Raw genomic sequence first — 13,418 nt, forward strand, 5'->3', positions numbered from 1 at the left:
CCCCTACACCAGCACCTCCAGCCATGGTGACATTGGAAAGTGGTATTCATTGATGCACAGGGCTTGTAAGGCACATTGGTGGAAGGTCAAGTGCACAGAAAATCCTGATTATAGCACATGGGCAAAGCATCCTCACTTCAGTGCTCTGCAAATGTCCCTCATCAGCAGGAGACAGTCAGGGTGGACATCATCATGCCCAGCACCACAGTGGTTCTTCCTCACCCAGGTGCTGAACCAACGCTGCGCTCTCCCTTGGGCTGAATTAAATCTTTTCCCTCTCAGACACACAACCAGACATGAGTAAAATTAATTCCCTCAAGTAACCCTGAATGCCAGACAGTGTCCTGTCAGGATTAAATTTACCATTCCTAAATGTGGACTCTAACAGCACTGCAGAATCTGTTTAACAGCCTTAACTGAAATTAATTCAAGAGTCACACTTTAATCACTGTTAGAGATAAGATACAGGCCGTTATTGCATTTCACTGCTTTTAAAATCAGATTTTTTTAATGTATTTTATTTCTTTAGTCACTCTCAGCAAAGGTCATTTTGTAACAACCTCAAAAAACCCAGGACATGTTGCAAGAATGTTCAGTTTGACTTGTCTGCCAGAATTCCTTGAGGCTTTTTATTCAAACTTCTCTTCATTCTTTCAGTTCACAAGACTTGAGAGTAGAGCTGAAACATTTTGAAATTAGACATTTCGATGATTTTTTCAACTGTTACTTTGAATTTCAGCCTTAGAAGTCAGCATTTCTTTAATTGTTTCCTCTTTTCCTGACAAGATATATAACTGACAGAAGCTTTGTATTTCAGCACAGAAATCAGAATGCTATTTTCACTAAAGTGCTGATTTTTCTCCTACAGCTACAAGCAAGTAAATCTGTAAACTACTCTGGGAATCAAATATTTCATAAAAGAATAGACTTCATTTGAGGTTATACAGGGAGAACAAAGCATTTTTTTCCACTGATAGTATCTACACAACAGGACACAAGATGTTGCTTTTGAAATGCCAAATAATTTGGATGGGGTTTTTTTTATTATAAGCAGCTTAATGACTTTCTAGGACTGAAAAGCTGCTTCTTTTGAAATTCAAGTCTTTAAAATGAATTTTTGTAAACAGTGCAATGTCCACTGTTTCTTGGAGGTTGACCGTAAGAGCTGCTCAGCTCACTCAGGAAAGCTTGGCTGGAAGAAGCAAAACACAGTCTATTGCCATCAAGGATGGGACCTGTCCTTTCTCTTCCACATCCTTTCTGGGCCTCATAAATACAACAAAAAAGAAAAATCATCCTGCCAATACGCTGCCACAAAACCATTAATGCAGGACATCCACTTTACGGTCCAGAAATCTCCTGAGGAAAACAGATCTGGTGAAGTTTATATCCTGGATTCTGCAGCCAGGAACTTTGGGAACAGTCATAGTGCATCAAGATTTGCATGCTTTTAACTGTTCAGTCTGTAAATATTCTGAGGGTGACCCCAAATACTTTACATGTTAAATATACTCAATTATGTATCTTAACAAGAATTCTCAGTTTTCAGAAAATACCATATAATTTTGGGTGGTACCCGGGCAGTACATAGTATCATCAGTCTCATTGACAGGATCAGGAGCATCAAGGGTCATGCGTGCCACACCTTTCACAGCTCTGTTAGGCTCCATATGTCCTAATGAGCCCTCTTTCCCGCCAAATAGTGGCTAAAATAGTAAATATTTTCCATCTTTCTTAACAGAAGATTTTCTACCGTCTTTGGTCACCTCTTTCATTTTATTTCTATTTCAGGACCATCTTCTGACATTCATCAGACTATTAAAAGGATAGATAGATAGATGATAGATAGATAGATAGATAGATAGATAGATAGACAGACAGATAGATAGATGAATGATAGATATAGATACAGATATATACACACAATATAGATACAGATAAAGATATATAAATATATTAGGTAATTTACCAAAGCTTATGACCAAAGTGGTCGAATGTTTCACAACTGCCAATGTCATGAACAAGTTATACTCATTTCTCCTCTCCTTCTCTTTCTCAGTCCAATCCTATCCAGTGCTTTGGGATCCATTTTCAGTAAATGGGACCTTCCTGTGTTCACTCTGCCCTTCAACATTGCGGTGACTTTGTACTTGGCAGCCACAGGACACTACAACCTCTTCTTCCCTACAACGCTCATCAAGCCCATAACATCAGTGCCAAACATCACCTGGTCTACAATCAATGTGCCACTGGTAAGCTTCACTCCAACAAATCAATGACATTCCATTAAAAAGGTGAGTGTGAAGGCATTCAGCTTGGGGTAACAATTTTACATGGGTCAGAATGGCTACACGATATATACAGCCAGCAGCAATTCAATGAAATACATGGTTCAGTTCAGCCTGCAGAGGACAGTGCCATTTTTATGGCTTTTGCCCTAGAAATGTGCTGGCTGATCCAGCAGAAAGGCTTTTTGAGCCAGAGGGAAAAGAGCTGCTGAACCCTTCACTTCACCTAAAACTGGACTGCACCAAAACAAGTCTTGAGTGCTCTCAGTGCAGAAGCACATCTGGATATACAACCCAACTGTCCAGATGTGATTAAAGAACATCAGCAAGATGGTCAGTAACAATACGAAAATACAGAACATCAGGATTCTGAAGGGACAGAAACTCATTTCTGCCCAGTCTCCTCAGGTCAAGCTCTAGATCTGGATGATCACCTTCCCAAAGTAGCATAAGGGTAACTGATATGCTTCATAAAATATATCATAAACTCAAATCAAACAGTTCTACCAGACTGTTATTGCCTAGGAAGGTTACAATTTTTATTCCTCACTAAAATCACATAAAAAAATAAAAACATCCTATTCCCCTATCCACCATACTACCATCCCAAAAGATACGAAAGTCCATCTTGACTAATGAAGTTCAAACCAAACAGTGAACTAACTCTGGTTTGAAGGGTATGAGAGCCATCTTTTACCCATCAGTCCCACTCAAACCCAGGGTTGCTTCCTTCCTTTCTAACCAATAGCTTGGACAAAATAAGTGCTGTGTCCTTCTGAGTAAAGAGATGCAATAACAAGACCTTTCTACTGGTTGCTGCAGCTCCTGCAATCCATCCCAGTTGGTGTTGGTCAAGTATATGGTTGTGAAAACCCCTGGACTGGAGGCATCTTCCTTGTTGCTTTATTTGTCTCGTCCCCACTGATTTGTTTACATGCTGCAATTGGATCAACAGTGGGAATGTTTGCAGGTAGGAAATATTTATCAAAGTCATTTTTTGAATAGGGTATCCTTATGTTGGCCTTTATATGACTGTACGGACTTTAGAGTTGCATAGGCTTGGACATACCTGGGACAACACTCAATTTTTGAAACTGTCTTTAGATTTGGAAGGTCTTACTGAAGGTCATACAACATGGTGAAGGCAAGAACAGCAGAAGATTTTCTTTAAGCTTCGAATTTGTTATTAGATTTGTAAGTCTTGTAAGGCAGGTCGTTGGTTGCACCTCGCTTGACCCTCCTGCCATTGGATGTGACAAATCCCATAGAGGTAATAAGGAAACCTAGTAAAATAGTGTCGGAAATGACCTCTTGCCACCACAAGTGTTTTATTATAAATCACCACCACATGCAGATGTGTACCTCAGGAGCTGATCAGTCAATGGGAAGAAACACTTTTCTAGGTTGCAGCTCATTCTGTCCTGTTGCAGATTTGTATGAATGCCACTCAGAATGATCTCTCTCCACTAACCAGAGAAACGATCTTAAGCTAAGAGAGATGTATCTGACCCTTGTAGTTAGAAAGGATTAATGCCGCTTATGTGACCAACTGTAATTTAAAAATATGATGGAATAAGTGTAGTCTGAGACAACAACTTTGGAAAAGACACAGTCATCCAACATTAAGTTCTCTGTGCTCTCAAGCACTTGTAGAAAATGTGAACTGCCTCCGTACATTTGTGGGTTTTGGTTTGTTGTTTTGTTGTTGCTGTTGGTTTGGTTTGGTTTAAAAAAATTATCCATTATTTGTACAGTTAAGAGCATTTGGCAAGTCTTCTACAAGTCTGACATTTAATCTAGAAAAGAAATATCAGAGGAAAGTATCTGGGGATAAGCATAGCGATGAAACAGAAGACAAATGAGGACATTATAGCAGGAAATGTATTAAACTTTAGAGCAGCATGAAGGTGGCCTGTGCATTACATATTGTGCTCTTCTTTTTACTGTTACTTCTGAAGCCTCTGAGAAATCCTGCAGAAGTACCTGTGGGGTTTGGAGCAGACCTTCAGCTCCCAACCCAGTGGAGAATTTCCACAGCAGTGACGGAGTGACAACACTTAGTATCTAGACCACATCTAGTTATCTAGACCACATCTAGTTATCTAGACCACATCTAGCAAAGGCCACTAGAAAGAGATGGAAAACCCTGCTTATGCTCACAAAAGACACCCAGCTGTGCCTCTGATTTTCAAGATCAGGGTACGTATGAGGTTTAAATAGTACATGTGAGAATGGTTTTCTGAAAGAAGGACACCTGGGTAAGAACTTTGGCTGGATTTTCCATCTGAAGGACTAACTACAACACACTGAGCGCATGTGCAGAAGGTTTTGCCTGAAATAAACTTTTGAAGCTGGGTCAAATTCCAACGTTATGGATGTAATTAGAGCTCCAAAACAAGCAGCTTCATTTTGTTTCATCCCTTATCTGCATGTGTGTGTTACACATGTGTGAGCATGGTTGAATTTGTCTAGATGTCATAGAGATGATGCATTCCCAGAAAATGATGACTCCTCCTGAGTTACCTCTCATATCTGACCACACAGCCCTGCCTTTTGTCTTGCAGCCCTGAGCATCGCATCTCCGTTCAATAGTGTCTACCTTGGCTTACACAATTACAACTGTGCACTCGCATGCATTGCAATTGGGGGCATGTTCTATGCCTTGACCTGGCAGACTCATTTGCTGGCACTTGCCTGCGGTACGTATCTTTTACATAAAGGGGAGAAAAAATGTATGCAGCCAGGCTATGACAGCTGCAAAACCAGGTAGTATGCAAGAGCTATTTCTGTGCTGGTATCAGAATGGAGTTTGGATGTGCAAGATGCAAGCACAGAGAGAAAGGCCTTTAGGTCCTGATAACCTACAAACATCTAGGAAGGATGTCAGCACTGTTTGTGAAAGGAGCACAAGCTTTGCATCGAGCAGAACAAATTAGCAAATCAACAGATACATAGAAGAAGCCTTTTCATAACAATATGTATCATTAGAGGAAGTGTGTCATAAGAAGAGAATTGTTACACAATGTCAGTTTAAAATCCATCTACCCAAAGACCTTGTCTCTAAAAGCAGTCAAAAACTGACCCTATGGGAGGAGTTCAAGAACAATGTAATGTATATGAAATTCCCATGAAGATTCACCCATCCTTCAACCATTTGTATTTAAGTGGTTTTCTGTCCTGATCACACTGCTACATAGCTTTCCCTTCCTTTATTTTGTCCTTGGGTTCCTTTTCTTCTTCTTTGCCACCTCAGAGGGAAGGACGCCCACTGTTAACTGCTTGTGGTCTGAAGCTACTGGACAGATACTGGTGGAGAATTTCACAGAAACCTAGAATCATACAATAATTTAGGTTGGAAAAGACCCTTATGATCATCAAGTCAAACCATTAACCTAACATGGTCAAGTCCACCACTAAACCATGTCCCTGACAAACACATCTCTGTGTCTGTTCAACCCCTCCAGGGATGGTGACTCCAGCACTGCCCTGGGCAGCCTGTTCCAATGCCCCACAGCCCTTTGGGGAAGAAATTGTTCCACAGATCCAACCTCAACCTCCACCTCCCCTGGTGCAACTTGAGGCTGTTTCTTTGTGTCCCTGTCTCCCCTCAGCTCCTGTTCTCCAGCTGAACCCCCCAGGTCCCTCAGCCGCTCCCATCACGCTTGTGCTCCAGCCCCTTCCCCAGCTCCATTCCCTTCTCTCAACTCATTCCAGCACCTCAAGGCCTTTCTTGGCATGAGGGGCCCAAAACTGACCCCAGGAATTGAGGTTTGACCGCCCCAGTTCCCAGGACAAGGTAAATCCTGTATTACCCCGCTGTACACAGGTTAGGTTGTGCCAATTAAAAAAAAAATTAAAGAAAAAAGAGATACCACCTTCACTTGCTGTTAATAAAAAAACACAGTCTTCATTCACCATCTCTACAGAGCAGATAGGACCAAATGTCATTCAAATGGCCAGATGCATCATTGGGGAATATTAACTAATCATTGAATTATAGTATCAGTCCTCTCATCAGGTAGCTGGCAGGATACTTTACTGTGCATTTGGACAATATTTCTATTGCTAATAATTTCTTTGGAGAGATAAGCAAGATTTTCCTCATCTTGATCTGTCTTTGATCTTCTTTTCTTAGCATTATTTTGTGCCTATTCCGGAGCAGCTCTTGCTAATACTCTCTCTGTGGTAAGTTTAAGGGGTTCTGTTTTGTTTGTTTAAGCTGTATTTTGATTTGTTATGATATAATGCTGAGGAAGTGCCCCAAAATTTTCTGTGTCAGATTTGACAGCAAAGATACGAGAATGCTACAGTCAATGGCAGGTCTTGTACAGATTCTCTGTCATTTGAACCATTAACTTGCAGACTCTGCAGCTGATAATGGGATTTCAAAGGCTTTGGAGCACGTCATCCACAGTAGGATTGTGCACATATATGTGAATTCCAGCAACAGCAAGTGGTTTGAGATGAAACACTCATTTGCAGGCAATATTTTTTTAATATGTTGAATATTTGCTGTTTCTGAGATCTTCCTCCCACCCTGCCTACAGATATTATTTGATGTGGATATAAGAACTAAAATGAGTGTGAGATTGTTCTCTTAAATACAAAATTGACATATTTGGACAGATCAAGAATCAGGTGAAGCCAGGAATGCCAATCTTTTTTTCTTCTTTAAGATCTGAGAGATTAAAGCAAAACCATATTTTAATAAAATTGATTTAGTAACTTAAAAGAAAAAATACTTATAACTAGCAGCGTTGTGCATTGAATATATTCATCTGGCATCCATTCCGTACCGTGCAGATTCCTGCAGATGAGTTGCTTTGTTAAGCACACCTGGTTTTGGGGCACATCAGAAAAAAATAACATTAATTTTTTCTCCTTGTGATCTTGTTTTCTGGCAGACCTCAAGTCAGGTCAAGAGTGGGTGTCACAGAGCAGGACTGAGGGTTGGATGCAATGCCAGCAACACATGGGTGTTGAGGATGGTGAATATGTGTGGATAGTACTCTCATTACACAACATTTTACAGGACAGTGAGGGTAGGATTCAGCTCATTTATTACAGAATTTAAACGACTACATATGAGCTGGATGTCTTCACCTTCACTACAGTCAGCAGAGCTCTGGACCTCAATTAAAAATTGGTGCCAAGTGCCATTCTGGCCAGCAGTTGCATCTCCAAAAGGACTGAGGTCTCCAATGTGCAACACCTTACGTATCCCTGTACATTTCTGATAAAGCAGATACCTCTGTGTGAGCAGCTCAATCGACATTTGATATCGGAGGAATTTCCTAGTCCTCCAGTGATCAGCAGCAATCCAGCTCAGATGTAGATCCCTCACAACCAGCTCCTGCATCTGGGCATCCTCCCATGGATCTGAATGGGTGACCCTGTACATGGGGCTATCCCCAGGGAAAGCACAGGGCTCTCCTAGGCTCTCAAATGCAAGAATTTAGCCACAGACAGAAGTTAGCAAAGGGAACATGCTCAAAGAGGTATCAAAATGTACCTGTCTGTCTGTCCTTTCTCCTATCAGGTTGGGTTGCCACTGTGCACCTGGCCCTTCTGCTTCTCCACGCTCCTCTTTTTGTTGATAAATTCAGACAACCCAGCCATCTACAAAATCCCACTCTGCAAAGTCACCTACCCAGAGGCCAACCGGATCTACTACCTGAGAATGAAGAGAAGAGCATCAGAGAGCAGGAGAGAAGAGCAGAAACAAAAGGAGCAGAAACCCTCCAGTGACTCAAAAATAAGCACAGGAGGCACCCCCCTGTGCACCCCGAAAAACCGCCATGCTCATTGATTTCAAATGTCCATGACTGTATGATTTTGGGGCAGTTTTTCACATTCTAGCCAAGGACACCACAACCATAAATATCACCTTCATCAGCAGCCTGCAGGCTGGGGATTCAGTATCACACACTATGGAAAAAACACAATTTGTCCTTGAGCAAAACTTTCCAAGCAGCATCAAGGTAACATAACAATGGCTGCCTTATCAATACATGTGCTGTTCACTTGAAAGCCACTTCTTATCAATAATAATTATAAGAATAAGCAGAAGAACATTAATGCTGATAAGAGGCTGTATTTAATTTCAGATAAGTATTTTAACAAAATAAATATGTTAAGGACCTGGTATCTAGTAATAATAAATAACGTAAGAACTACATCAAGAGCTGCACTTCAAATTAAGAATATATATGTTTGAAAGCAGAATAAATAGAATGATCTCTTCCTTTCTTGTGTCCCCTCAATGTCTACCCCTCTTAATCATTCCCAACAGCTACAACATACACGGGTAAATATTCTTACAGAGTACATGCAATATTTGGTGCTATCTCCTGAGTCACCATTAAGCACAAAGACAATGAAGGTGTGAATATATATACTTTAATTAGACTACTAAAGTGACTAGCTAACAATGGTCAAATATTTTTCTTTTCTTTGTGTCATTTTCTGTCTTAGATATAGAAGATCTCTCTCCTGCTGAATGCAGGATAGCAGGACTGAATCCCTACACACAAACAGTGGGAAATGGGAAAAATGTAAAGAATGAGATAAACATTTACTGCTGGTGTCAGGTACTGTGGTTCTTCCCTCCTTTTCCTAGGGGAGCAGTTCTCTTGTGTTAAGCCACAAGCAACGAACAAGTCAAAGGCTTGCCTTGTTGTTTGCTCGGTATCAGACTAGGAGGCTCTTCTCGGTGACAACCAATGATAGGACAAGGCGTACTGGCTTCAAACTGGAACACAAGAGGTTCCACTTACATTTGAGAAGAAACTTCTTATTAGTGAGGGTGGCAGAGCCTGGACCAGGCTGCCCAGGGATGTTGTGGAGTCTCCTTCTCTGCAGACATTCAAACCCGCCTGGACACCTTCCTGTGGAACCTCAGCTGGGTGTTCCTGCTCCATGGGGGGATTGCACTGGATGAGCTTTCCAGGTCCCTTCCAATCCCTAACATTCTGTGATTCTGTGTGATCTTCTTGTGGGTTCCAGTGTCTGACTCACCCCAGAGACACCTCACAAGGCATGATCAGAGTCAATCAGGGGAAGCTGAGGGCAGTCCTGCCAATATTCTCCCCAGGAGTTGGCTTCTAACAGGCATCGAGCGCAGGAGGGACATTGCTGCTTTATGCTTTCTCCACGTCCTTACAACAGGGAAGAGACAATTTCCCCAAAGAAGACTTTTCTTGTCCAAAACCTTCTCAAAACAAGCCTGACAGAAAGGCTTCCTTGTTCCAAAGCCATTTCACGTGTTCAGTTTAAAATCACAGACCCAAAGGTCTTGAAGATTCGAAATGCAAGGAGCCTGTGCAACCACAAGCATTCAGGTCAGGCGCTGTCCTTTCTGCCTCTTGGCAGAAAGATGAAAGTCAGCCTGGGAGATAAGAATACAGTGTTATACAAGTATGTTGAGATTTTTTTTAATCAGATTAGGCCATTCTGGGGACTTTAGTGAAATTTAGGTCCTGCTTCCTCCCCTATCTGGTTGATGACAGATTGAGATGCCACCTGAGAGAACAGACTCCAACATGAAGTCCAAATTTCAGTAGCCAAGATAACCCCATCATTGAATGTTTAGGGATAGAGGAGCTTTGCAGCCATTATAACCTGTTGCACCCTCAGACGTGAGCACCTGTTTTACACCTCTGTCACATTTTAGACCTCAGGTTAGCCTCTGAACCTGAGCTTACACATGGCATCCAGAAAGGCACCAAGGGAGCGAGCTGACATTTCCACATGCCACAGGTCTTCTTGGAGATTAATAGAAAACCAAGAATCCCAGCAGTGTTCCTGATATGTTAGCTCTGAGATGTTTGTGGGCCCAGGGAAAAATAAGAGGGGTGAGACTGACCACAACTCAACACCCGACCTGTGTCTGTTAGAGGGAGGAAGACCTGAGAGATTTACAATGGCAGCAAGCAGAAAAGCAAACACACTATAGTGATCAAAACCTCCCGTGCAGATCCCAGCAGACTCATGAAGAAGATGAGGTCTGGACAGCATGAGGGGTTCAGTGGCACCAAGTGTGTTCCTATAACACAAGAACAAGGGATGGAAACTGCTAATCTAGGAGAAACAGGTTGTTTACAAAAAAAAAAAACAGCCCATGACCCAGCTGCTGGACACAGGCAGTTAAGCCCTTAAGCTACCACAGCGGACTGCTGCAAATGATCTCCGCCAGTCTTAAAGGGAATTTGTAGGCTGCATGTGCAACTGCTTGTTCCTGCATGGTGACCTCAGAAAAAAAGCAAAGATTCCACCAGACAAGGTGTCAGCAGGCAGGGAAGAAAGCAGAGAGCTGCAGGAGAACTTGCTGCCAAGTTGCCTTTGACACCATTATGGCAGCAAACCATTGCTACTGAAAAAGAGGTTGTGTATGGTCACTACAGACTGCATGATCAGGGACATCCCAATGCTACTGTTGCTGTAGAGAAACAAAGAAAGTTGGAATAACGCATGAGGTGACACACAGCAATCTGAACACCTTCTTTCTGTAGCAGCCAGAGAAAAATAAAGGATGTGAAACTAGCAGGAATCATACACAGAATCACAGAATGGTTTGGGTTGAAAGGGATCCCCAAAGCTCCCCCAGTGCCACCCCTGCCATGAGCAGGGACATCTTCACCAGCTCAGGTTGCTCAGAGCCCCGTCCAGCCTGGCCTGGGATGTCTCCAGGGATGGTTCAGCCACCACCTCTCTGGCCAACCCTCATTGTCAAACATTTCTTCCTCATATCCAATCATCTGCCCTGCACAGTTTAGTTTAGTTCACACATAATCCAGCATTAAAGATCAGAATAGCAGCAACACAAAGTTACAGAAATACTATGTAATAATGCTAGAACCATATTTTTGAAGAAAAGCCTCAACTGCTATTAGTTATGTCAAGCACAATATTTGTTTTCTTAAAAATAAGAGTGAAGTCCAAGCACAATATGGCTATGGGAAAGAATTTGTCCTGCAAGAGCTATTGCAGACATTCATCCCTCAGCCACAAGTATATCTGTTCTGAAATCAATTAGTAATTTCTAGAGTTGAAGTCTTCCATAAAAATAGGGTATAAACATCTTTATTAAGTCTCTAGCCAATCAAAAGACTTGAGTAGCTATAGCCAGCACTAATAATTCTTGAAAACAGCCAAGACAAATCAATTGTCTCCTGGGAGGGAGCAGTAGGCAATAAAGACACTAACTGAAGTTACCAGTGGTAGCCCCAGCAGCCTATTGTCTACCATTCTTTACAGAAAATACTAATCAAGAAAAGAAAATGTACAGTTTTCAGTGGGATTAGTAATTTTAGTCAGTTCCCAGAGATTTCACATAAAACAAACATGATCACTAGAAAAAGAAAAAAAAAAAGAAAAAAAAACTTAAGTTTTTCCTATAGCTAGAGGAGTCACTCCACCCACCTTACCTCCAAAGAAGATGAAATAAATATTCTTACATAAATTGATGCCTGATCTTGTAGTTGCATATATAGAAACAACCTCCTGAAAATTTGCCTTCAAAAGTTTGAACAGCAGCAATAAATAGGATTAGATGAAGCAACACAAAGGAATTGCAAGAGGCCTCCTCAGCGAACAGAGAAGATTGTCTGGTCTACTATAGGTGGAGTCCAGTGTGAAAATACTATGTATATACCATGTGGCTCTAAGAAAGATATTTAATTTATTGCTCCAAATGTCAGTTTTCTTACTCTTCAATTTGCTCCTTAGCCCTTTAAAAAAATTGAAATTATAAAGGCTCTGAAAGGACATTCCCAGATCTTCTCACATAGACACAAGTGAACAGCACTTGCAGAAAAAACTGAGGCAAGCGCTTTAGATGTTCTGGCTTAGGTATTAATGACTCCAGAATGACTCACCTGTTAATTACTCTTCATGAGCAATTAGCCAAGATGCACTGAGGGAGTGTGGAAGGGATTTGTCTTCTCAGTGAACATTATTTGTAGTAGAGGTCGGAGTCATGCTGTGACCCACACCGGAGCCTCCTGGCTGCTGGAGCGTGTTTACCACTGATTCCTTCATCTGGCGACCTTTTTTGACACCCACCAGCCCCTTCATGTACTACTGGGGTCCAGAGCAGACAGAAACAGAGGGAGACTACCATAGAAGACGATGATACCTCTTAGCCCAGAAAGGATATCCAAGGCCAAAAGAATGGAAAACCTGATGCTATGCTTTCAAACAGTGATAAGGTGAAGCGGCTGCAGCATTCTATGGGGAGCAAGAGCCCCAGCCATTCATAGAATCACAGAATCACAGAATGTCAGGGATTGGAAGGGACCTGGAAAGCTCATCCAGTGCAATCCCCCCATGGTGCAGGAACACCCAGATAAGGTTCCACAGGAAGGTGTCCAGGCGGATGTGAGTGTCTGCAGAGAAGGAGACTCCACAACCTCCCTGGGCAGCCTGGGCCAGGCTCTGACACCCTCACCAGGAACAAGTTTCTTCTCATATTTAAGTGGAACCTCCTGTGTTCCAGTTTGTACCCATTACCTCTTCTCCTACCATTGGTTGTCACCCAGAAGAGCCTGGCTCCATCCTCCTGACACTCACCCTTTAGATATCTGTAAACATGAATGAGTCACCCCTCAGTGTCCTCTTCTCCAGCTTCAGAGCCCCAGCTCCTTCAACCTTTCCTCACACAGGAGATGCTCCACTCCCTTCAGCATCTTGGTGGCTGCGCTGGACTCTCTCCAGCAGTTCCCTGTCCTTCTGGAACTGAGGGACCATAACTGGACACAATATTCCAGGTGTGGTCTCACCATGGCAGAGTAGAGGGGAGCTCTGTTCAATATTGTATTGTCATTTTTTCAGCCCCCCAGCAATGTCAACACTCTTTCTTCCCATACTTGCAACTACAGATTGACGCAAATAGGAGGGTGAAATTGTTGGGCAAGGAGGACAAACGTCTCACTTCCAGCTCCCAGGCAGCCTGTGCGTGGAGCCAGCCAGCACCCTGGCAGCCACCAGAAAACATCAGGAGGGGCTTTATACTCCAAAAGGGTACTCCAGCAGAACAGGGCCTCGCCACAAGTTGAACAACCCTGAGCTTTACGACACGTCCAAATAAAATAAGCCTCTAAAATTTCCAGCTGCTGTGAAGTTGCTCTGTGC

The 13,418-nt window shown here is 42.4% G+C and overlaps 1 protein-coding gene across 3 annotated transcripts in view; it reads left to right on the forward strand.

Moving 5' to 3' along the window:
• Positions 1–8,466, forward strand: part of LOC136114885 (urea transporter 2-like) — a 296,579-nt gene extending 288,113 nt beyond the window's left edge. For all 3 annotated transcript variants that reach the window (XM_071802363.1, XM_065860571.2, XM_071802364.1), the window contains 5 exons: positions 2,060–2,252; positions 3,111–3,258; positions 4,853–4,987; positions 6,424–6,473; positions 7,828–8,466. In XM_071802363.1, the coding sequence (XP_071658464.1) occupies positions 2,060–2,252; positions 3,111–3,258; positions 4,853–4,987; positions 6,424–6,473; positions 7,828–8,097 (796 nt within the window). In that variant the 3' untranslated portion in view covers positions 8,098–8,466. The remainder of the gene's footprint in view (positions 1–2,059; positions 2,253–3,110; positions 3,259–4,852; positions 4,988–6,423; positions 6,474–7,827) is intronic.
• Positions 8,467–13,418: the final 4,952 nt, after the last annotated feature.

Source organism: Patagioenas fasciata, chromosome Z, assembly GCF_037038585.1.
Source record: "Patagioenas fasciata isolate bPatFas1 chromosome Z, bPatFas1.hap1, whole genome shotgun sequence".
NCBI classification, from domain to species: Eukaryota; Metazoa; Chordata; class Aves; order Columbiformes; family Columbidae; genus Patagioenas; species Patagioenas fasciata.